General features: G+C 40.5%; 1 protein-coding gene across 7 annotated transcripts in view; it reads right to left on the bottom strand.

Annotated features, from left to right (window-relative positions):
* The window catches only part of LOC126248046 (homeotic protein female sterile-like), a 296,375-nt gene that overhangs the window by 205,035 nt on the left and 64,647 nt on the right, over positions 1 to 26,693 (bottom strand). For all 7 annotated transcript variants that reach the window (XM_049948674.1, XM_049948680.1, XM_049948681.1 and 4 more), the window contains exon 4: positions 15,083 to 15,313. In XM_049948674.1, coding sequence (XP_049804631.1) covers positions 15,083 to 15,313 — 231 coding nt within the window. The remainder of the gene's footprint in view (positions 1 to 15,082; positions 15,314 to 26,693) is intronic.

The raw sequence follows: 26,693 nt of genomic DNA, 5'->3' as shown, positions 1-26,693 counted from the left end.
CGTCCATAAGCAGCCCTTTTCCATCCATCTCAGGCATGTTCGATAGGTTTCATGTCTAGAGAACATGCTGGCCCCTCTGGTCGAGCACTGTCATTATTCTGAAAGAAGTTATTCACAAGATGTGCACATTGGGGGTACAAATTGTCGTCCATGAAGACGAATGCCTTGCCAATATGCTGCTGATATGGTTGCACTATCAGTCAGAGGATGGCATTAGTGTATCATACAGCCCTTACAGCGCCTTCCATGACCACCAGCGGTGTGCATCGGCCCTACATAATGCCACCCCAAAACAACAGGGACCCTCTAGCTTGCTGCACTTGCTGGACAGTGTGTCTAAGGTGTTCAGCCTGACCAGGTTGCCTCCAAACACGTTTCCGACAATTGTCTGGTTCAAGGCATATGCGACACTCATCGGTGCAGAGAACGTGATGCCAATGCTGAGCGGTCCATTCGGCATGTTGTTGGGCCTATCTGTACAGCACTGCATGTTGTCATAGTTGCAAAGATGGACCTCGCCACTGACGTCAGGTGTGAAGTGTGGTGTCACCGCCAGACACCACACTTGCTAGGTGGTAGCCTTTAAATCGGCCGCGGTCCGTTAGTATACGTCGGACCCGCGTGTCGCCACTGTCAGTGGTTGCGACCGAGTGCCGCCACACGGCAGGTCTAGAGAGACGTCCTAGCACTCACCCCAGTTGTACAGCAGACTTTGCCAGAGATGGATCAATGACAAATACGCTCTCATTTGCCGAGACGATAGTTAGCCTAGCCTTCAGCTACGTCATTTGCTACGACCTAGCAAGGTCCATTACCAGTATATATTGTGATTATAATTCATGTATCCACAAGAGCGATGTTCTCCAATTATGGATTAAAGTTAAGTATTCCAGAAGCAATGTACTATTTTTGGCTAATATAACTCCTTTAACTGTTCCAGACCTCACACCAGTCTGCGTGAGCTTAAACGCGTGCATTTCGGCCTCCTCTAGCAACAAGGTGTTGGCTCTTCTGCCAACACATCATGAAGTTGTGCATTATGCAGCCTATTGTGCACAGTCCGAGTCGTAACACGACGTCCTGTGGCTGCATGAAAAGCATTATTCAACATGGTGGCATTGCTGTCAGGGTTCTCCGAGCCATAATTGTTAGGTAGTGGTCATCCACTGAAGTATTAGCCCTTGGGAGGCCTGAGCGAGGCATGTCACACAGTTCCTGTCTCTCTGTACTTTGTCCATGTCTGAACAACATTGCTTTGGTTCACTCCGAGATGTTTTGACACTTCCCTTGTTGAGAGCCGTTCCTGGCACAAAGTAACAATGCGGACATGATCGACCTGCGGTATTGACCACCTAAGCATGCCTGAACTACAGACAACACAAGCCGTGTACCTCCTCCCTGGTGGAATGACTGGAACTGATCGGCTGTCTGACCCTCTCCATCTAATAGGTGCTGCTCATGCATGATTGTTTACATCTTTGGGTGGGTTTAGTGACATCTCTGAACAGTCAAAGGGACTGTGTCTGTGATATAATATTCACAGTCAACGTCTATCTTCAGGAGTTCTGGGAACTGGGGTGATGCAAAACTTTTGATGTGTGTAGAAAACACAACAAGCAAAAATGAGTAAGTTACTCTTGTCACTCTTTATATTGTTCAGTATATGAAACTGAAACAATTTAAATATTGACCATTTAAAAAGAATTGAAATAATTGTTTTTGTTTCTTTCTGACACCAATTAGCTCTAACTGCCTCTCCACAGTATACAAAGCATCAATCACGAAGGCAGTGGCCAAGTGCTTACACACAAACAAGTGCACAGGTTTCCCTCTTTGCTCTGGCCATGTCAAATGATGAAAATAAAACAAGCAAGCAAAAATCTTTCGTCATACCACACTGAAAAGATGTTCTTGTTCTAATGTGAGACTAATTATTTACAATCATCATGGTAAATAAAACTTAACACAATACTGGTTAAAACAATAGGCACAAAAAATCTACCGTATTTACTCGAATCTAAGCCGCACTTTTTTTCCAGTTTTTGTAATCCAAAAAGCCGCCTGCGGCTTAGAATAGAGTGCAAAGTAAGTGGAAGTTTTGAAAAATGTTGCCAGGTGCCACCACAACTAAGTTCTGCCGTCGAATATATGTAGCGCTACACAGGCATGTTTTGCAGGCACAAGGATAAATACGGGCGGCAAAACCTCTGCGCCATTTAAAAAAAAAAAAAAAAAAAAAAAAAAAAAAAAAAAAAAAAAAAAAAAAAAAAAGACAGGTGGAAGGTGAGCTATTTTCTCCGTCCAGAGTTTCGACCACTGCATTTTCATACATTATCCAACGAAGTACATACTAATTCCGTATTGTTCATCTTCGAATTTAGCATCATTTCAATGTACTACGAAAATCCGACTGGCAAGACTGTTTGGGATGTTTGTCAATATGGCCAACTCTACATTCTGAATTTTTTCATACCTGTGAGAAGAGATGGTTGCTAATAGGAACTTTTATGTATTGTGAATCACATGCAGTATTCTCTTCACCATAAGAATAATACGAATATAAACATTTTGCCATGTATTGTTTCGTGTTTGCTGCTATCTCATTTAAATCCTGTCTGCCTAATAAACTACGAAACTAGAGTGAGACAACAGCAAACGCGGAAGAATGTACATATCATGTCATATTTATATTCGTATTATTCTTATGCCTAATAGTGGTACAGTCAGAAATGAAGCACGGCAATTGACTAGATTTTTAAATCTAAGGTGACTAATTTTTGTGCAGAATGTAATGTACTAAAGAGACGTCTGCAAAGATTTTCAAACTGAGAAAATTTTTCGCTAAACTCTCGTTCAGATCATCATCTATCATACGCAATCTATTATTTGGTTCTTGTTGATCATTATCGAAGAAAGCAGCAGTGTAAGTAACAACAAATAGCAGTCTCTTGCCATTGTTTCGCTAACGAGACGATTCCTCTCTCTTGTTTTTTAATTGTAAGCGGTGGTAGCGTGCACAAAAGCAAGCCATGTCGCGAGCGGCGACAGATTGTAAACACACATTATCAGAAGGCGACAAACACTGCATCACACAGTACAGTAATTCATTTTCAGCTTAGAGTGACGTAAACACCTATAACAAAGAACGGTACTTATCAGATCAAAGAAAAATAAGTAATCTATTCAAACCAGACGAAGCACGTGAAAAAGGAAGGGTACCCGTATAAATACGGACGGAGCGCCTGACGCATAGCAATGGCTACCTGGTAAAGCTTAACTGCTAAGCCTACGACTCGAACCAAACTACTGTAGCTGTATTGTCATTCATTCGACCTAAACTGTTTCTCATATTACAATGGACTTTGTTTCGATTTGGAGGTGCGGCCTAAAACTTTTCTCTCCCCTTGAATTTCGAGTCTCAAATTTCAGGTGCGGCTTAGATTCGGGGAATTTTTTTTTTCCTTGATTTCAAGTCTCATTTTTCAGATGCGGCTTAGATTCGAGTGCCGCTCAGATTCGAGTAAATACGGTACAGTTTCTTGCCAACAAGGTCACTCAGTTCTGGGACGGAGTGGGTGAGAGAGAGGGTGGCAATTGTCATAATGTTACAGAGCATCTTGAGGTGGAATATTTACACCTGACATCAGGTCATACCAACCTAAGATTCTGGGCTTAGTATGGATGACTGTGAATTTGAGTTAAAGCTGTTTTAATACAATACGATGAGCAGAAGTGAGGTTGCTGCTGGGGTCACTATCATCAGATCATGATTACCATAAAGGTAGTAACTTGGCATACTTTCCCACCCCTACAAACACTGTGACCCATAATACAAGTGGCGATGACCAGACATGTTGACAATGAAAATTTGTGCCAACACTATGCTACAAGACCAATAACTTTGCATATAGTCTGTGTTTTCTGTTTTGTTCACAGGCTGACTTTGAGCAGGAATATGATGCACTTTTTGCAGAAATCTGCACGAAAACCAGTGTTAAAGGTCATGATAACGTCGAAAAATACTTAAAATGAAGGAAATATTGTAAAACGGAATCATTATGAAGAGAAAGCATTGCATTTAGAGAATGGGACTTCTGTCGAGAGCAACAAAATTGAACATAAAAAGCGGGAATACATAAAATGCAGGAACATAAAAATGGGGTTTACGGTATATCAATGGTTAATGAAGAAATTCTCAGAATAAAATAGTAATTTATAGCTCACTAAAAATTCGGTGTCAGATTAATTCATTTTGTGTCACATGGAGAAACATCACTCAGTTATCCAATACATGTAGAGAAGTCAACATTGAAAACTTATTTTATCCTACAGAGAACATGTAAATATCAGCAGCAATAGAATGTAACTACAGTGAAATCCCTCTTTTACATTTTTCATGGTACATTTAAAAAATTGTGTAAAAGTCAGGAAACTGTAGATGGTGGGAAATTACTTTTTAAGAACACACAAGTTCCACATTTCAACAACACATTGGTAGTTCGAAGCTTTTGTGTGTGAAGAATGCAGAACTATAGTTCATTTCAGCTTCTTCTGGTGGATTTCTTTCTATCTGGTTTTTCTAGTTCATAAATACACTTTGATGTCAACATAAAAAATTTAGCATAAACCTGAAAGTGAAGCCACTATGCCATCTCATTCAGTGATTAAGCAAAAAAAAATCCAGACTTAAAGATGATGTGCGTAATTGAATCTGAAAAGTATGAAGTAACAGATGTGACAGCATTTATTTCCTTCCTGCCTAGCAGACATGAGTGATGTTAGTAACATTTCCACTGAATGTAGCCTCTAATAAGGATTAGAGTTAAATTGTTATACAGAATGAATTGTTTGTACGCAGATTCAAGGGAGATCTTATTATGTTATTGTTCAACAGCTGCAGCAGACTGACGTGGACTCTAGACTTTGGCATCTGAGATTTACACTCACTCTAATTGCTCGGTGCATGAAATTCCGCAGAAGTCGGTCAGATGTCAATATAGCCACTTTGGACTGAGGAGGGCACTGCATTCGACTTGCATGGTGCTCGTTCCGAGTGTCACACGCTCTTATTGCTCGGCCATCTGCTACTGTTACCCGAGCACTGATCTGTCGCCCACTGCAAGATTACAGATAATAAGCACGAGATGAAGGATAGTGCGAAAGTTAAACTTGACTCAAAATAAAATATCCAGAGCGTGAGAGACAATGTTTGGGAGAGAATTTCATCAGTGACTGATAAGGGTGTCAGTTACATGTACTCTGCTCTCCTGTCTTACGGATCTGCCACCACCCATCCGAAGGTAAATAACTGCAGATTACGACAAAGTGTAATTTCTAAAGCATTAACAATTTCAGTGAAAGCTACAATAATTAAAAGAAGGCAAATGACTGCAGATTAAAACAAAGTGTAATTTCTGGAGCATTAATAGCTTCAGTGAAAGCTACACTAATTAAAAAGTTGCATAGAAATGGCAGATAGAGACCACCTTTTTGTATCAGGAGCTTGTAAATATAGGTTCAGAATTTGGAGAGGAAGAAGTTTCCAACATTTTGCCTCATCCAAAGTAGTACAAAACCCTGAAAGACAAAGTCAATGAAATATGAGAGTATGATGCCCAGCATTAACCAGGCCATCGGCATGAATGTGCGTGGATATAGAGCGGATATATGGACCGACATATGAGAAAATGTGTTACTTATCTAGTACTATGCACTTTGTTTATCGAGATTAGGCACTGCGAAATATGACACTGGTGATGAATCACTTTTCTGAGAATGAAAAAAAAAAGTACTTTTAATTTATTAAGAACATCAAGGAAACATATTCAAATTGTTAGGTGTAAATCTCCAGCATTTTAGTAATATTTCTTTTTCCCCTGAAGAAGGCACTAATACGTGCAAGGCATGGCAATCCTTTCAGCATTATGCCTGCATTACAAGTTTTGAACACAGTCCTAAAACACGTGTTAGATAAGTTATTTGATACATGGGCTTGGAGTGGTTTATTTCACGGCATACGATGCATAAGATAATGTAATGACCATTTCATGATGAAAACTGGTGACATGAATTTGATACAGACAAGCTTGAAGCAAGAAACAGAGTATGTACAACAACTTGATTAGAATGCTACAGTATCTACCACACCAATAAGACAAAATTGTTGAACTGCTTCAGGAGAAAGGTTTGTCTGAAAACTTACTGGTTACATCAACAATGCTGCAAAAGAACTCTTGACTTTTTAGAGCCATTCAAAGATGCAACAGGAACACTGGAAGATGAGAAGTTTCCAACAGTTAAGTTTTCCTGTGACATTCCAAACTATTCTCAAAATTTGATTATTGCATAAAGCAATCTAGTTTCTCTTAAGGATAACAATGATGTCACGATTACAAACTGCCACTCAGGTGTATATGTAGTACAGCTTAAACTGCCGTCCTGTCCCTAGGGTCCCTTGTTTGACCACAGCCTGCTTTGAGCATTCATAATCAAAGTCGTGCGTGAGCATGGTAGGATCAAGTGAGTTAGCAAGCAAAACTTCTTATTTGGTACCTCTAGTAAACTTTACCCAAATGATGATAGGTCATAACCACAAAGATATAAAATACATTGAACATATTGACAAAGTTGTTCTGTGTAGAGAGAATTGGGGAACATATTATACACACTGTGTCTACTGTTTAGGCCAACTGCACACCAAGTTATTCTGATCAAGCCTTTCTTCGCACTTTAAGGCATACCCAGTATCCTCTCATTCATTTTCAGTAAGCCTCCCTTCTTTGTTCAGTCTATTTATTGTTAGTTTCAACTTTGGTTTTTTTTTTTTTTTTTTTAAGTGCTGATGTCTTCCAAGTTTCTTCTTGGCTAGGTTAAATTCCTGCACGTCTTCCTATGTGGCTCCATCTCTTTTAGGTTATGTCGGACCTCCCTGAACCAGGGACTCACTCACTCTTCAGAAAATAGGGAAAAACTGGGATCAATCCTGTTGTGCGTTCATAGAAAGCAGTTTTTAAATGGAAGTGCAGTTTGTAGCTATGCCATCGTTTAATTTAGTTTTCTTGTATTGGAACTCAGGTCTTCCTTTTCTTAGATCCTAACTTCTCTTTCACACCTTTCCAAGAAATCTTGAGGTCATCTGCTGCATACCGTGTGTCCAGTACGATAACTGCACGATAGCATCACAGTTTAGCATTAAGTAATGTGCAGCTTTTGATGTAAACATTTCTAATCAGCTGGTATGCCCTATCCATCTTGTTGAGCCTTGAGCTTTTTATCAATATTTGGTTCTATCAACTATATTAGATACTTTTAACTTTTACCATTCCTCTTCCAATTTTTACTGTTATTTTTTTAATTTTACAGCTGCTTCTCTGAGCACTGGCTAGACGTCTCTTGTAAACTGCTTCCTCAAAGGAGATCTGGTTGCATGCCTACTACAATTAGATTTCAAATTCTTGAATTTGTTTTGTGGATGGACCTGGGGAACCTGAAAAGATCAGATGATTATCTGCAAAAGCTATGCAGCAGATAGACTTACTGAACTTTCAGGGCCTTCATTATGTAGTTCTTTGCACCACTCTCAAATGATTTTCACATTAGTGGTGGTGGTGGTGGTGGTTAAGTGGTGTTGAGTAATCATTCATTTTCTCTAAAACAGTGCCTTTCAAACTTTTTGGGTCCACTGTTCTTTTGATATGAATGTAAACATCTGCAGCTCCTTTCGCACATGACAACTGACTAAGAGTGACATAAATAATGTCTTCTTTTTTAAGAGAAAGAAGGAAAATGTGTAATTATTGCTTTATTAACTGCCAACATGTTAACTTGTGGGAAAAGCATTCTCGTGGTTTTTTACGAAACTACCATGATTTGACTCAAAATATCATTTCATTTTATTGGGAAGCACATTATCAGTAGCAAGGACATTGAAACAAATGACACACTGAGGTCATTCTCCATTTCTAACAGCAGTACACAAAAAAACAAACTCAAGTAGCTCTAGTCATACTTTCTACATTTTCAAATATAATAGAGGGAAACATTCCACATGGGAAAAACATATCTAAAAACAAAGATGATGTGACTTACCGAACGAAAGTGCTGGCAGGTCGATAGACACACAAACAAACACAAACATACACACGAAATTCAAGCTTTCGCAACCAACTGTTGCTTCCATCAGGAAAAAGGGAAGGAGAGGGAAAGACTAAAGGATGTGGGCTTCAAGGGAGAGGGCAAGGAGTCACCCCAATCCCGGGAGAGGGCAAGGAGTCACCCCAATCCCGGGAGCGGGAAGACCCACCCCGGGGGAGAAAAGGACAGGCGCGCGCGCGCGCGCGCGCACACACACACACACACACACACACACACACACATATTTCCTAATCAAGGAAAAGTCATCACATGATATTTCCTTTTTCTACAGCCTACTGTATTCCAGAGTGAGTGGAAGCGATTTCAGCTGTGAGCATGTGTAAAGCTCATTTTACACGGCAGCACATCAAAGCAAACAAGCGAACCAGCATTCATAGACCATTTGCCATTGTTCACCACCAGTTGTTTGTATCTTTAAACAAGCATTTATGATGGAGGTAATGGAAGATAACACAAGGGAACATTTGAAACTGAGTATCAGCTCCAGCCTTCTTTAGCATTATTCCAAAACTTTACATACATATCTGCTGATGCCTTTTGCTGATTCCTCATTACACTAAGTGGAAATTTAAAAGCAGTATATATATATATATATATATATATATATATATATATATAAAACTGTGCAAAACAGCTGAAGAATACACTCTGTGATGTTAGCACAGAAGAGGAGACAACACGAGCCTCCTCTGATGCTTCATTAAAAGACTAACAACCAGCTGCGCACGCACACGCACACACACGCGTGCACACACACACACACACACACACACACACACACACACACACACACACACACACAAATGCATACCAAACATTACATACCAAACTTTATCAAATGTTTTCTTGGACTCACTAGAGAGAATTCTCATTCCCTTGTGTCAGCTCCAGTGTAAACCAGGTTTAAGTGAGCAATTCATTCACGCTCTCTGCCATCCTTTTCTATTACTTTGCGTCTCTTCCATGAGCATTTACTCAGTAGTGAATGGAAGGGAAAACAACAGAATGAGATCATAATAATGATGTTGTTGTTGCCAGAGACTGGTTTGATGCAGCTCTCCATGCTACTCTATCCTGTGCACACTTCATCATCTCCCAGTACTTACTGCAACCTACATTCTTCTGAACCTGTTCAGTGTATTCATCTCTTGGTCTCCCTCTACGATTTTTACCCTCCACGCTGACTGCAATACTAAATTGGTGATCCCTTGATGCCTCAGAATATGCCCCACCAACCGATCCCTTCTCCTAGTCAAGTTGTGCCACAAACTCCTCTTCTCCCAAATTCTAATCAATACCTCATTAATTATGTGATCTACCCATCTAATCTTAAGCATTCTTCTGTAGCACCACATTTTGAAAGCTTCTATTCTCTTCTTGTCCAAACCATTTATCGTCCATGTTTCACTTCCATACATGGCTACACTCCATACAAATACTTTCGGAAACGGCTTCCTGACACTTAAATCTATACTTCATGTTAACAAATTTCTCTTCTTCAGAAACACCAGTCTATATTTTATATCCTGTCTACTTCTACCATCATCAGTTATTTTGCTCCCCAAGTAGCAAAACTCCTTTACTACTTTAAGTGTGTCATTTCCTAATCTAATTCCCGCAGCATCACCCGATTTAATTTGACTACATTCCATTATCCTCGTTTTGCTTTTGTTGATGTTCATCTTATGTCCTCCTTTCAAGACATTATCCATTGTGTTCAACTGCTCCTCCAGGTCCTTTGCTGTCTCTGACAGAATTAAAATGTTATCGGCAAACCTCAAAGTTTTTATTTCTTCTCCATGGACTTTAATACCTACTCCGAATTTTTCTTTTGTTTCCTTTACTGCTTGCTCAATATACAGATTGAATAATGTCGGGGACAGGCTACAGCCCTGTCTCACTCCCTTCCCAACCAATGCTTCCCTTTCATGTCCCTCAACTCTTATAACTGCCGTCTGCTTTCTGTAGAAATTGTAAATAGCCTTTCGCTCTCTGTATTTTACCCCTGCCACCTTCAGAATTTGAAAGAGAGTATTCCAATCAACATTGTCAAAAGCTTTCTCTAAGTCTACAAATGCTAGAAACCTAGGTTTGCCTTTCCTTAATCTTTCTTCTAAGATAAGTCGTAGGGTCAGTATTGCCTCACGTGTTCCAACATTTCTACGGAAACCAAACTGACCTTCCCCGAGGTCGGCTTCTACAAGTTTTTCCATTCATCTTTAAGGAATTTGTGTTAGTATTCTGCAGCCGTGGCTTATTAAACTGATAGTTCGGTAATTTTCACATCTGTCAACACCTGCTTTCTTTGGGATTGGAATTATTATATTCTTCTTGAAGTCTGAGGGTATTTCACCTGTCTCATACATCTTGCTCACCAGATGGTAAGAGTTTTGTCAGGACTGGCTCTCCCAAGGCTGTTAGTAGTTCTAATGGAATGTTGTCTACTCCCGGGGCCTTGTTTCGACTTAGGTCTTTCAGCGCTCTGTCGAACTCTTCCAGCAGTATCATACCTGCTATTTCATCTACATCTACATCCTCTTCCTTTTTTATAATATTGTCTTCAAGAACATCACCCTTCTATAGACCCTCTATATACTCCTTCCACCTTTCTGCTTTCCCTTCTTTGCTCAGAACTGGGTTTCCATCTGAGCTCTTGATATTCGTGCAAGTGGTTCTCTTTTCTCCAAAGGTCTCTAATTTTCCTGTAGGCAGTATTTATCTTACCCCCTAGTGATATGCGCCTCTACATCCTTACATTTGTCTTCTAGCCATCACTGCTTTAAATATTTAGAGCCTAAAAAGCTTGAATATAAAGAGCTCTGTTAGCAAAGTCCACAAAATGAATGTAAAAGTGGCATTTCAGGTCTTCAGCCACACTGTTTCTCTAACTGACAATACTTTTACAGCAACCAAAGAATTGCAAAGTGATATAGCAAGTGATACAGATCGTTTTATGGAATTTATGAAGCCTTCTCTATCTAGTGAAAAGCAGAATAGCAATCAATTTTTTTCAAATTACTTTTGAATTGTTTGACGTTCTGAATTGCAGGACAGCAATTACCTCTAACCCATATAGGTGTGTATTATCAGAACAATGCCTAGTAGTAACGGAAACAACTGAAAGGACAAAAGAAGTTTTATGTACAGTATGTGAAATTGATAAAATGACAGGTAAAATCACACCACCATCATGCAGTACAGGCTTTCTTTTTTTAAAGAAATTGTTAGTGTTAAGTTTTAGCCGAGTGGTAGATGGAATCAAGACTCACTAGAGAATTTATTTTGAGTGTACCGTCGAAGGTGGCTACAAATGGAACCCAACAGCAGGAACACCAATTTGTTCCTCACAAGCTCTATTAACTCTCATATGAAACCTCCTGGCACTTCAAACTGTAAGGGTAACACTGATCATATGCTGGTACTGAATAACTATGGGTTAGAAAAGGAAGATTATGAACCTCGGCTGTTGGAGAGCTCTTGAAACGTGGAAATCCCTCCTCTGTGGATTGAGAAAGGTGTACCACTGATACTGAAGGGTAGTTTTCTTCTGAGTGGAGCCCAATAGCAAATTTTTCTGGCTACTTAGTACAAAAATGAACCTAAAAGTATGGTTGTTTGAGATATAAGGAAATACTTGTGGTAATGAGCTTCAAGAGGAGAGCAATTTATTTTTTCTCCATGAAAGTTACTTAACTGTCAGTTTGTGAGATTCTTTAACTGGGCTCAGAGCTCCAATTACTGACTTAATAAATGGTACTGAAATGTTTTACAGGCATATGAATCCTGGTTTACATTTTACTGATAAGGAAATATTATATTTAGGATCTTTAACTAAATGAAATACAGAGTTGACTTCACTGGCTCAATGATAAATATGGAGAACATAAGAATTTTAAATCTTGTGCTAAATGCAAACTGTATTACAGTTGCAGAACAATACTGGAAGACAAGTTTCGTAAAACTCTCAAAATTTAAGGTATTAAAAATTAGGTAGTTTCTTTATAGTGTATTCAAGTGTGAAACAAAAAAAAAATCCTAGTTACACTGTGCTAATATATTTCATTGTCTTTCCTTTACCACTCTACTCCATTAAACTGGAAGGAAATATGAGGGGCACTCAATAAGTAATGCAACAATTATTTTTCTGAAAGCAGGTTGGTTTTAGGATTCCAATACTCCATATTATTCCCCACTCTTTTGGCTACAAAACCTTAGTTTTCAGCATAATCTCTCTCCCTTACTGGGAGGGTCTGTATGCCCACATGGTTGACGCCAGTGTCAACATCTTGCTGCATCAATAACCTCCCCATCGTTCACGTACTGCTTCCCATGGAGCGCATTCTTCAGTGGATGAGTGTGTCAGCACTACCAACAGGAACATCCAGTTGAGCAGTGAAGTGCCTGAATACCATCCGTCTATCACCTTTAACGAGAATGTCCATACAGTCAACATAGCACATACCACAGCTGTGTGGGGCTGGCCGGCATGCAGGAGATCCGTCAGATTTGTGTGATCTTGATGTCACGACAGACTGTTCGCTCTACGACTCACCATGGTTTTTAGTCACTGCCAGGTCTCCAACAGACTTTCTGCAAGTGCCTATGATTATCTGTGATGCTCTCGTTTTCCGCCATAAGAAACTCAATGGCAGGTCTATGCTTGAAATGCACCTTCGTTACAGATGACATTTTGAAGGCTGTGTATAGTCGCATCCACAACAAATTCTGCGTTTTTTCAAACAAAACTAACCAAGAAAAAAAATGTGTGTATTACTTATTGGGTGTCCCTCATAACATATTAAAACCTGAGCAAAAGAATACTGTTTATGACAGGAGAATGTGATAATATACTGAAGTTGCTTACAGCCTCACAGTTTTCTTGAAGATGCAGTTGGTCAGTGCACGTATTAAATGACGTTCATTTACAAATGATTGTAGTGACATATAAAATGAGGTTGTGGTTAAGAACGTGCACAGAAACACACACGAGGCGAAAACCGTTTCTTAAACTTGTTTAGTCTCAAGGTGAAAAATATAGTGTCATCATAATTTACCTCATCCTTATGCACACTGTGCAAAAATAAAGTATTATGTTTGTAGCATCAGGATGATACTCAGAGGTACCCAAGTTGTATACACTAAAGGAGCCATGTTCAATTTTTTACTTGATTAGTGGTTGTGATGAGCCTTCTACACTTGTTACTGATCAGTGAAACTATTATTTCAAGCAGTGAAATCTGTGTGTTTTGTTGTACATATTTGTTTTAATGTAGGACACGAGCCACTAGATGAAAAAAGGTAAACAGTAGTGAGGTGCCTGTTCACTTGTGCTATCTGTGAGTACAGCACTGTAGCTTGCAGGTGATGGCTTACATTCTGATAAATTTATTCATACTTACTCTTGCTATCGTCTGATAATCAGGAAACAAATATAACCACTATGATTGTATTGGGTACTGATTGTAAACTGAATGACTGTTTGCATAAGCAACTGATACGTTTGAATGCTAAAGCAACACAGTCCTTGAGCACACTGCTGCTGGTGACGAAATTTGGTATCACCACTGGGAATCAGTCGAGAGCTTTGATGATCCAATGGTGTCATCCATTGTCCCCTCATCCCAAGAAGTTCAAGAGCCAGCCATCTGCTGTAAAAGTGATGCTCACCCCATTATTTGATTATTGAGGGCCACTGATTATTGATCTCTAGGGACCTGATTTCGCCATTACTGGGGAAGAGTTCAGCACAACTCGCTGGAGAAATTATTGCATGAAATTAAGGCGAAATGTCGCGAAAACAACAACAAGCAGTGCTGCTGCTTCATGATAATGCACGTCCTCATATCGCAAATGCTGTAACACAGGAAGTTACGTCAACCTAAGTGGGCGACACTAGAGCACCGCCCTATGTCTTGAACTCTCCCCATGTGATTATTACATCTTCAGTCCCTTAAAAAAGGCGTTGGAGTGTTGACAATTTCTGCTGGACAAGGATGTGAAGTGAAACAGTTACAGACACTCTCACACAGCAGGACAAGGTGTTTTACCAAACACGAATCTTCAACCTGGTGATTGCCTCAATGCTCACAGCAATCTTGCATGATTAGCATTCTGATTCTGGAAAGTGCAGCATTTGAACAGAACATTTTTGATCACCCCTTATATTTTTAAGAAGCTGAGAAGAAATTGGAAGGTATCCAGCATTATATCTACATAAGGAGATTTTTGTACCTACATTTTACATACCAAACAAGCTGCACAATATAGAGCAAACATGCCATGGATGGCGACGAGAGTGTAAATTGTGCAACTGCATAAATCCAATAATTTCTCAAAAAACTATTATTACAATAAATCCTGCTTTCAAGTGCTTAATTCGTTAGGAATGTGTGTGTTACTTTTGACTGATTACATTTATTTGCATTTTTGAGAGGTGTCCCTATTGTAAAAATACAATTTGTTTTTACAATTACAGAGCTGATTTGCGATCATCAAGAGAAACCTTGATAAAAATTGCTTGGGAGAAACAGCAAACGACCTTCAGTTACAATTTGTTATGGGACAAACACTCCTTGCTCGGGGTGGCCTGCAGGACTGGTCGAGCCGACTTCTATTCAGCGACAAACTTATTCCCACGGGTAATGACACCTCATCAAAGAAACAGTGTTGCCAGTTCTGTGTCATGTGTACAACAATGATGAGCATAAGTGTCCCTTATGACATGTTTATTAGAACTATGGAACACTTCTGCACCACATAATTTTCCTACACGAGATCAGGAACTGCCAAGCTTGATAATAGTATTGTACAATGTCAGAAAATTTGTGAGTGCAACCACTTAGTACACTGAAATACTACACAATATAAAACACTGTAACAATACGAAACATCATCACAGCTGCAAAACTTCATGTTGCAGAGTACTTACAGGTAAATTGAGCTTCTTAGCATCCACCGGTTGATAAAATGGCCATGCAAATTGATGTTTCCATACTGTCTTGAGCACTGCTTTCAAAAGAAATTGAAGTTGATTGGTAACACGGCCTGGACGGTCTGGATGTGGGTAAAAGGGAGGCTGAACTACACCATTAACTGGCTCCAGATGAGGTTCCTCCCTAGGGGGTGGTTCAATCACATCTTGCTGGCTGCTATTTGCATCCTATGGGGGAGGGGAAAAAAACACATTTACAGTAATACATTAAAAATTTGCGTCAATAAAGTAACTAACTGAACAACAATTACACCTGTATAGTATGTCTTTAAAATGAAGAGCAAGCACCACATGTGGTGGGGAAGAGGCTATTCTCTGAAGGATGCAACAACTGCTGGACATTATCAATAAAAATCAGTTTTCCAACTGGCACTGCAGCACATTCTATCGTGTGTGTGTGTGTGTGTGTGTGTGTGTGTGTGTGTGTGTGTGTGTGTGTGTGTGTGTGTGTGTGTGTATTCTGTTTGTATGCATTTCTTGTGTAAGATGTTACAAGTAAACCGATGATTCTTTAGAGTCAGACTCTTATATATAAAACAGCTTCAAATGTCTGATCACAAATGAGATACTATATGAAACATTTGCTTTATTCATGTAAGTGAGAAAACTGTACAAAAGGTAAGAAATTATGTATAAAGTTTGTTTTAAGTCACTAAGTGCTCTTATTCTTCAATAGTGAATTAATGAAGTCCAGGTATTTGCACGCCATTAGTTACCCTGCCTCAAGACAAACCGATACTTTCTATTTTTAGTCCTTTTCTTACTGAAATGTTTTAACAAGGACTATACTTCTTAATGAGCAGATTATAACAGCATTTTAAATTTTTAAATTCGGTCAGTAATCATATGAAAGACAGAAAATCAAATCTTTCCTGCCCCTGGAAGCTATTAGATGGACAACCCACCAATAGGCCAGGGTACAGTGCCTCAGGTTCCAGGATAGTCATTTTCTACATTTTACGCAGAGATATTCCATGCTAATGTGGTCCAGAGGTTCCCTCCCAGATGACCATCATGGATTTTGACAAAGTTGTGTGTGAACAAAACCATGTTCCCAATAAACATCAGTAAACTTTCACTATCATCAATTCAGTACTTTGAGATATAATCATTTGTTTGACCCCCATGGCGCAGCTTTCAAGAATGTACCCCGAGTTTTCGACACCTTTGAGACATAATAGCTATGGCAATATTTTCTTTAAAGAAAATAAACTTGGCCATTTTTTACAACTTTCTGCACACACTTGTGAGCAAAATAATAATTTTTAAAAAATATTGCTTGATAAACCTGTAATCTTGTATGTAATAACTTACCAATACAAGGTTTCAGAATATAAAATTTGATTTGTGTGCCAGTTTTCCATAGCTTACAAACTGAGGGCAAAACAAGATTTTTGTAAAAATGTCAAAAACATGTTTTTTAGCCCACTTTCACAAAAGTCTTCTGCAAACTCTTAAACCATTTTCATTAGAAATACTGTGTTATAAGTACCTTGAAAAACTATATTTAGCATCGCAGTGACAGCATAAAAGTCCCAAAAATGATGTCAAAGCTGAAGTGCGTTGAAAATGCACCCATATTCCACTGGTACTCAAATCTGACATTTTATTACATCCTACAGTTGTTTAGTACTCTCTGGGAAGTTAATATCAGAAGTCCTGATGAGTAAGAACTGAAACTGAGTCAGCACAACCTTTTTTTTTTTTTTTTTAAAAAAAAACCAGGTGTTTTTTGTCATGAATATAGACATAATTCAGCATTTTTCTGCTGTAACTATGAAATCAAATTGGCTATTAACTTCAAAATTTAACTATGCTTTACCAAGGCACTGCAGATCATGGTAGCAAAATGGTTGAGTAACAGCTACAACACAGAGAGCATTAACTGTGTTCAAGTTTTACACTGTTGTCACATTTGGTAAATTTGGTGAAGTTCACAGCAGCGTATCTGACATTTCTTGAAAAGGATTCATATATTAGAGAATTTTTAGTGTGTTTTTATTATGCAATGCTACTGACATGCTAGTTTAATTCCAGTTTAAAGTACAGCATAGTTTGCTGGTTGATTGGTTGATTTGGGGGAGGGGACCAAACAGAGGTCATCGGTCCCGTCGGTTTATGGAAGGAAGTCTGCTGTGCCCTTTCACAGGAACCATCCGGACATTTGCCTGAAGCGATTTAGGGAAATAATGGAAAACCTAAATCAGGATGGCCGGATGTGGGTTTGAACCGTAGTCCTCCCAAATGTGAGTCCAATGTGCTAACAAGTCCAGTGTGCTAACCACTGCACCAGCTCGCTTTGTAGCATAGTTTGTGTTCACACTGTTTGCAGTTTACATGAACCTATGAAAAATTATGTAAATGTATTGTTTTGGTCCATGGTGACGTAACCCCTGCTGGTTTCTTTTAAAGTGAGGAAAACCAACATTCCCATCACCATAGGAGTCATCCTGATAGAAATCCAACAGCAGCCACCAGTGTGTCTCTTTACTACAGGTTCAAAGCTTGATAAGGATTTCTTAGAGGTATATCAACATCAGACCTCCAAGCCAGGACAGTATGCTGCATGAATTTAGGGTAAGAGTGGTGGATTGGAAATACCTGAAAGTTTTCTGCTGAGCAGGAGTTGTATTTAACCTTTAGTGTCTTTTTATTATGCAATGCTACTGACATGCTAGTTTAATTCCAGTTTAAAGTATAGCATAGTTTGCTGGTGCAGTCTGTGAGACCATGCATATGTTCCATCACGTGATTACATTACTTTCTCTCGCTCAGTTTCCCCCCACCCTTTCAGTAGCTTCTGAAAAGTGCAAGCAGAATAACATAGTTGTGAGTGAACCAGTTGTTCCAATAGATAAGTGAGTTAGAACTAATTAAATGTTGACTGCAGTCTCTCAGACCGCACCTCAGAGTTAGCGTAATTATTTACAATAAAGAGGTTATTTTGTTATTCTGCTTTAGATTGTACAGATAAACATTGGAAGTAGCCGGATTGTTATTGTTTGATAATAAAAGGTTCAAGGTGGATCAACGACATATACCAAAAAACAGGTATGTGTTACTGATGGAAATTTTGAATTGGTAGTGCAGAGTTGGTTGGACAAAACACCAATTCAGACTTTAGTATTGTAGGAGACATCCCAGAATGCCCAAAACAAAAACAAAAAATTGATTACAACAGTCATTCAGAAATTGATGTTTCAGAAGTTTCATCATCTGATGAAGAGCTATACATGGGACCCATACAAGGAACCTCAAAAAGTTTTTATTGCATGAACAGGTACAGGTGGTTGAAGAATGCACCGAACAGAGCAGTTCGAACTCCTTTGCATAAAATCATCATAAAATTACACTCATCACAGCTGCCCAAAAATGGAAAGCATGAGCCTCTTCCATTTGGTGTAAGCTAATGGATAATGAAATGGACGAAAAGACATCGCTGAAGGCACCACTCAGTGAGACAGGTCGGTGGAGAACTGCAATAGATGGCAAAATCATCAACAAAAAGGGAGCCAGAGATGCCCGGTGGGAGACAGGCCACGATCGGGTTAATGGCGATGGCTATAGCAAAGACGACGACTCAGGACGGAACGCTGAGGTACACCCTTTTCCTGGATAAATGGTGTCTGAAAAGGCAGAACCCACACGCACCTTGAAAACACGATCTTGTAAAAACGCCTGAAGGAAACAGGGCAGGCGGCCACGGAATTGAACTGAATTTTATTTGATCCTGTAAGATTATGCTGTGTACAGTATATGTATGTGTAATATAGGGCATGTCAAAGTAGTAACATTCATCATCACTTTTTTTCTACCCCTTTAGCTTACATTTTTACATAATTGATAATGAATAACAATATATTCAAATTTAATTGCATAAGTATTCTGCAACACTCTAAAACTTTTTCAATGAGATAGTCTTTAAGTTTCTTTGGAAAGTCATTGTCAAATACACTATCTTGCAGGTTTTTAGGCAGACTTCTTAGTAGTCTTGACACCAGAGTACTGGGGTCCTTTTTCTAGCATTGCCAGTCAGTGGGGTATGCTCTGTACTTCATTCTTCCTTCTTGTATTGTGGGTGTGTACACTAGCATTTGTAACCCAGTCCTCACTACCTTTTGTGATGTACATTATCGTTTTGTATATATACAACAGTGAAAAAATTAAGATACCTAACTTCTTGAAACAGTTTCTGCACGTTTCAGAGGTCTTTCTTCTTAAAATGGTCCTAATTTTTTTTTTTTTAATGTGAACACTCGTTTTGTCTCTTGTTTGAGTCCCCCCCCCCCCCTCAAAACTTCCATAATTTATAATGGAGGCAGTTTTCCATCATAGGATGACTGTTAAAAACATGGAGAGCACGTCTCTGTGTGCAAATTGCATGGCGGAGTGCCTCAGTTCACCAAGGGACTGGGACACAACGTAGTAAAGAGGAACTGCGAGGAATCGAACATTTTGCAGCATTAAGGATAACGTTGGTGATATAGTCCACCTGGTCATCACAACTGGGAAAATCTTGTCCTTCAAAGGTGACCAGGGAGGAGTAAAGCTGCCAGTCAGCCATAGTAAGCTGCCATTTGCACGTGCAAGCAGATGGGGTAGGAGTCAGCAAATGGAGAGCACACGGGAAATGGTCACTCAAGTAGGTGTCTGAACGAACGGACCACTCAAGATGAGGGGCAAGCTGGGCAGTGCAAAAGGAAGGTCCAAATGGGAATAGAACTGCGAGGAGTCGCAAAGGAAAGTGGGTGCTCCATTGTTAAGGCAGAAAAGGTTAAGTTGGTTAAGAAGGTAAGCCAAGAGGGCACCTCTCTGACCGGTCCTGGGAGAACCCCAAAGGGGATGTTGTTGTTGTCTTCAGTCCAGTGACCGGTTTGATGCAGCTCTCCATGCTACTCTATCCTGGGCAAGCTTCATCTCCCAGTATCTACTGCAACCTACATCCTTCTGAATCTGCTGAGTGTATTTCATCTCTTTGTCTCCCTCTACGATTTTTACCCTCCACTCTGCCATCCAAATACTAAATTGGTGATCTCTTGATGCCTTAGAACATGTACTACCAACCGATCCCTTCTCCTAGTCAAGTTGTGCCACGAATTTCTTTTCTCTCCAATTCTATTCAATACCTCCTCATTAGTTATGTGATCTACACCATCTAATCTTAAGCATTCTTCTGTAGCATCACATTTCGAAAGCTTCTATTCTCTTCTTGCCCAAACCATTTATCGTCCATGTTTCACTTCCATACATGGCTACACTCCATACAAATACTTTCGGAAACGGCTTCCTGACACGTAAATCTATACTTCATGTTAACAAATTTCTCTTCTTCAGAAACACCAGTCTATATTTTATATCCTGTCTACTTCTACCATCATCAGTTATTTTGCTCCCCAAGTAGCAAAACTCCTTTACTACTTTAAGTGTCTCATTTCCTAATCTAATTCCCGCAGCATCACCCGATTTAATTTGACTACATTCCATTATCCTCGTTTTGCTTTTGTTGATGTTCATCTTATGTCCTCCTTTCAAGACATTATCCATTGTGTTCAACTGCTCCTCCAGGTCCTTTGCTGTCTCTGACAGAATTAAAATGTTATCGGCAAACCTCAAAGTTTTTATTTCTTCTCCATGGACTTTAATACCTACTCCGAATTTTTCTTTTGTTTCCTTTACTGCTTGCTCAATATACAGATTGAATAACGTCGGGGACAGGTTACAGCCCTGTCTCACTCACTCCCTTCCCAACCACTTCTTCTCTTTCATGTCCCTCGATTCTTATAACTGCCATCTGGTTTCTGTACAATTTGTAAATAGCCTTTCGCTCCCTGTATTTTACCCCTGCCACCTTCAGAATTTGAAAGAGTATTCCAGTCAACATTGTCAAAAGCTTTCTCTAAGTCTACAAATGCTAGAAACGTAGGTTTGCCTTTCCTTAATCTATTCTCTAAGATAAGTCATAGGGTCAGTATTGCCTCACATGTTGCAACATTTCTACGGAATCCAAACTGACCTTCCCCGAGGTCGGCTTCTACAAGTTTTTCCATTCGTCTGTAACGAATTCGTGTTATTATTTTGCAGCTTTGGCATGTTAAACTGATAGTTCGGTAATTTTCACATCTGTCAACACCTGCTTTCTTTGGGATTGGAACTATTATATTCTTCTTGAAGTCTGAGGGTATTTCGCCTGTCTCCTACATCTTGCTCACCAGATGGTAGAGTTTTGTAAGGCTGGCTCTCCTAAGGCTGTCAATAGTTCTAATGGAATGTTGTCTACTCCCGGGGCCTTGTTTCGACTTAGGTCTTTCAGCGCTCTGTCGAACTCTTCCAGCAGTATCATACCTGCTATTTCATCTACATCTACATCCTCTTCCTTTTTTATAATATTGTCTTCAAGAACATCACCCTTCTATAGACCCTCTATATACTCCTTCCACCTTTCTGCTTTCCCTTCTTTGCTCAGAACTGGGTTTCCATCTGAGCTCTTGATATTCGTGCAAGTGGTTCTCTTTTCTCCAAAGGTCTTTTTAATTTTCCTGTAGGCAGTATCTATCTTACCCCTAGTGATATGCGCCTCTACATCACTACATTTGTCCTCTAGCCATCCGTGCTTAGCCATTTTGCACTTCCTGTCGATCTCATTTTTGAGACGTTTGTATTCGTTTTCACCTGCTTCATTTACTGCATTTTTATATTTTCTCCTTTCACCAATTAAATTCAATATATCTTCTGTTACCCAAGGATTTCTACTAGTCCTCGTCTTTTTACCTACTTGATCCTTTCAAGCCTTCACTACTTCATCCCTCAAAGCTACCCATTCTTCTTCTACTGTATTTCTTTCCCCCGTTCTTGTTAGTCGTTCACTAATGCTCTCTCTCTCTGGTTGTTTCAGTTTATCCAGGTCCCATCTCCTCAAATTCCCACCTTTCATTAAAGTCACCGAGCAGCAAAAATTGGGGATGTAGCTGCCCAATAAACTGAAGGACGTCTGTCCTTGTGACATCAAATGACTGGAGGTACATAAATGGTACAGAGGGAAAAAGTCAGGTGGGGAAGGAAAAGGCGAATTGCTTCAGCTTGAAGATGGGTAGTCAGGGAGATGGGCTGACTATGAATGTCATCCCGTATGAGCAGCATGAAGCCCCCATAAGATGGAATGCCGACCTCAGGGGGGAAGGTCAAAACCAATCGGTAAGAAATGTGAAAGCTCAAAGGAGGCGTGAGGGTGCAATTTCGTTTCCTGAAGGCAGAGTACAAGAGGATGCTGTGATGCTAAAAGCAACCGTAAATCCTCTTTGTGGGACCGTAGACCACAAACGTTCCATTGGAGGACAGACATGAGGAGGAAGAGATGTAGGGGATGTCAACTCCATGCTCACCGAGCGACAGCCGGTGTAGAGTCGCTCCTACAGGGCACAGAAGCAGGAGGATTCTGCTTCATAGGGTCCACAGAAGCATCAGCTTGTTTGTATGGTCAGTCCGTGGAGTCCAACGCTGAAAAACTGTTGATGGTGTGCACTGGCGAGACAGAGGCCAGCCGAGCTAAGGTACCATGTGGCAAGACCGTGAAACAAGATCTTCAAGTTGGCGAAGGAGAAGACCATTTGCCTTTGGTGGACTTCTTTAAGCCTTTCCGGTTAGAGGAAGACTCGGGTGTTGTTTGGTTCAAATGGCTCTAAGCACTATGGGACTTAACGTCTGAGGTCATCAGGCCCCTAGAAATTAGAACCACTTAAACCTAACTAACCTAAGGTCATCACACACATCCATGCCCGAGGCAGGATTCAAACCTGCAACCATAGCAGCCGCGTGGTTCCAGACTGAAGCGCCTAGAACCGCTTGGCCATTTTGTTTGGCTGGAGGACGGTGGAAGTCTTCATGGGAGACTCTTTCTGTCCTTTCCTGCCTACTGGTTGTGTGGCTGGTGATTTCGCCTATTGAGACTAGAGTTTGACAGTTTGTTACACAGAAGGATGGGGAGATGGCGATGCTACCTTGACACTGGGCGATTACACAACCTCAGAGCTGAATTGGAGGTAAAATGTCTGAGTGGCCATGTCCTTCATGGAGTGAGGGGTAACAAGAACAGAACTGTAGGTGCCAGATGGGAGAACACACAACCTGCGACTAGGCAGTGAGCTACTGGGTAAGACACTTTTTCCTTTACCTGAATCTCATGGACAGCCCACTTATCAAGATACACCGGACAATCCCGAGAGGTGGTATGGCCAGCATTGCAGCAGTTGATACAACGGGGAGGAGGTGTCGAACACTTGCCCTCGTGTGCATCCCTACCACAGCTTACACTTTTTGACTGGGTGTCAAGAAGGCGTTCTAGAGTGGTTGAAATTATGACACTGGTAGCAGCGCAACAGGTTCACAATGTGTGACTGGACTGTGTTAATTTCATAGCCTGCTCTAAGCTTGGACGGCAGCACAACTCTATCAAAGGTGAGGAAAAGAGTGCAGGTGGGCACTAAGGAGGAATCTACCTTTTTCATTACATGATGGATAGCAATGACACCCTCATCAGAGAGGTAAGATTGGATTTCAGCCTCGATTAGACCATCGAGCAGCCTAGTGTAAATAGCACTACAGGAAGAATTCAGAGTTCTATGGGCCTCAACACGGACAGAATAGCCACGGAGAAGTGAGGCGGCAAGCAGCTGTTCCACTCGAGAATCAGAAGTAGTTTCCAAAAGCAAAGTCCCATTACATAAACGAGAGCAGGATTTCATAAGGCTGGCAACGGCATCAACACCTTTCTGAATAATACACGGATTTACCGTTGCGAAGGACTGACTGTCTTCAGCACATGAAACCACGAGGAACCACAGTACAGTGGGAAGGGTCTTTGAATTGATAGCCTCATTCCATTTACATTTCGTAAACGTCGATTGTGAAGACGATTGGCTCATTGCAAGAAAATCCCCCATGATTGCCAGCATCTCCGATGGCACACTCCTTCCAACTGGGGGCCCCCTTCACAAGGAGGCGCACCAGCCTCAGGTGATTGTTCACACCTCAGGTCACACCTTCCCAACACCTGACAGAGGGACCAATCGGCAATTTGGGAAATAGCAGCTCAGGCAATCACCCCTCCCCCTGTGCCTGGCCTGTACCAGGGGTTACGTGTAAACCCTACCTGTCTACCTGGGGCTGGGAATTATGCAGTACCCAGTCGCCTGTTACACATCAGACGCGTGGGCCGGCCATCAGGAGCGACAGGAAGGAAGAAGAAAAAGAGGAACCTCAAATGCCGATGTGGAGAAATGAGAGGAGAAGGGAAATAAAGAAAGAAAAAGGGAATAAAAGACAGTAGTGAGATTGTTCTTAAGTCAGCAACAGACAATGCGAACATTCCAATAACACTCCAGACATGTTCACAGGGGAGGGGGGATAGAACAGCAAGAGGATTGACATGCAGCACAGAAGGGAAAAGATGCTGCAAAGGCCGGGGGCCCACGGTAGCCAAGCACGAACCCGTCAAAGAACGGAGAGCCCCCTGGAGGGTTGTCAGTGTATGGGGAGGAGGTTATGTAAGCTCAACATGTGATGAAATGGGTTCAGAATTTCATTTTCAGAAATTGGTAGTTCACAAAAAGAGAAGTGGGTGCCCGTACATGGTGAAATGGTGCAAAAAGTTTAAGAGCACATTCATTCTGATCACCATGTGACCACTGATGACATGCACAAAGTGTGTCCCGAAATTTCGCGAACAGTTTTCACAAAATCTTGAATGATCGACTAGTCCAATAGGTTCCAAAGATGCTTATTGCAGAGCATAAAATGAACAGAGTCAAACTGTGTGATAGTTTCTTGATCATTTTGCAAGTGATCGACACTCTTCTAGACTCCATAGTAACAAAGAATGGTATGTGGGTTTACCATCATACTCCAGAGAACAAGTGACAATGAATGCAGTAGCACCACACGAGTTCCCCTCCAACATAAAAATGAAAACTCAGCAGCCATTTTCTGGGACAAAAAAAGGTATTCTGCTTGTCAAATTCTTGGCAAGAGGCGAAAAATCAATTATGCAAAATATTGTGTGACTCAAGAAACTCTTGCAGACCCATACAGAACAAGAAACTCTGCAGACACATGCAGAACAAACACCGTCTCCTCCATGACAGCGCCAGGCCGCACTCTGCTTAAGCAATGGAAGATGTTTACCTCATTTCATTGGAATCTTTTAAACATATCACCCCCAGCCAAAATTTTAATTAATGTTGAAATTCTGTGATTTAATGCATTACTACATTAATATTCAGGTTTATGACACACTTCTGTATTTTTTAGGGACTCTTCTATATTTTTGGTAGGAACTCCGATAAAGATCACCTGATATGACCGTGTTCACAACATCGTGTCACCACAGAGGTCATTTGCACTGCTGTAATTCCTCTCACAGTCTCGAGATATCAACACTTAAAATTAACATTTATTTTCTAAATTGAAGGAATTTGTGAGTGGAAAACACTTCTCCAATGACGAGGTGAAAACTGAAGTGGAGAAATGGTTTAAAGAGTTGGCAGGAGACATCTACATTGCAGGTATTAAAAGTGTCATGCCACGGTTAACAAAATGCATTGAAGTACACGGTGATTAAGCAGAAAAATGATGTAATACCCATGCTATGTTGTATGTTTCCTGAAATATGAGAAGCACCTTTTCATATTGTATCATGTCCGTCAGTGGACAAAACTGAGTTTGATATATTTTCGTATAGTTTCCATAGCAAACTTACATGCTGTAACGTCAACATGTAACAATTCGGATTCATTGACAGTGTAAATACGAGGCGCATTTTTTAAGTAAGGTCCTTTTGAACATAAGCACACAACGAAAGGTTATTTCAAAAAAGTAAATTTATTTTCAGAAAGTGCATACTTCATTCTATTTTTCGACATAATTGGCAACTTTGTTGAAACGTGTATCATACCTCTCAACCAATTTTAAAATACCCTCTTCACAAAAACTTGCCACCTGTTTCGATAACCAGGAGTTCAGTGCCGTTTTCACATCGTCGTCGTCGTCATTGTAATGGTTGAGACTGAGGTGTTGTTTAAGGTGGAGGAACAGACGGTAATTGCTAGGCACAAGATCAGGACTGTAGGATGGGTGGTCTAAAACTTCCCACCCAAAACTGTCCAATAAATCGCAGGTCTGACCTGCAGTGTGAGGTCTTGCATTCTCATGGAGAAGGACAATTCCCTTTGCCAGCTTGCCACGTCTTTTGTTTTTAATCAGTCTGCACAGCTTTCTCAGGGTTTGGCAGTATGCTTCTGCATTGATAGTGGTTCCTCATTGCATGAAGTCTGCCAACAAAACACCATTCCTATTCCGAAACACCGATGCCATGATTTTGCACTGGGACAGAGTCTGTTTGGCCTTCATCTTTACAGGCGAGAGTGTGTGTGTGTGTGTGTGTGTGTGTGTGTGTGTGTGTGTGTGTGTGTCCGTCCGTCCATTCCATGCTCTGTTGCTTCGATTCGGGCGTGATACGCGAAACCCATGTATTGCATCCAGTTATCATCTGACTCAA

Source organism: Schistocerca nitens, chromosome 3, assembly GCF_023898315.1.
Source record: "Schistocerca nitens isolate TAMUIC-IGC-003100 chromosome 3, iqSchNite1.1, whole genome shotgun sequence".
In the NCBI taxonomy this organism is placed as follows: domain Eukaryota; kingdom Metazoa; phylum Arthropoda; class Insecta; order Orthoptera; family Acrididae; genus Schistocerca; species Schistocerca nitens.
This window is presented reverse-complemented; position numbering and strand designations above follow the sequence as displayed.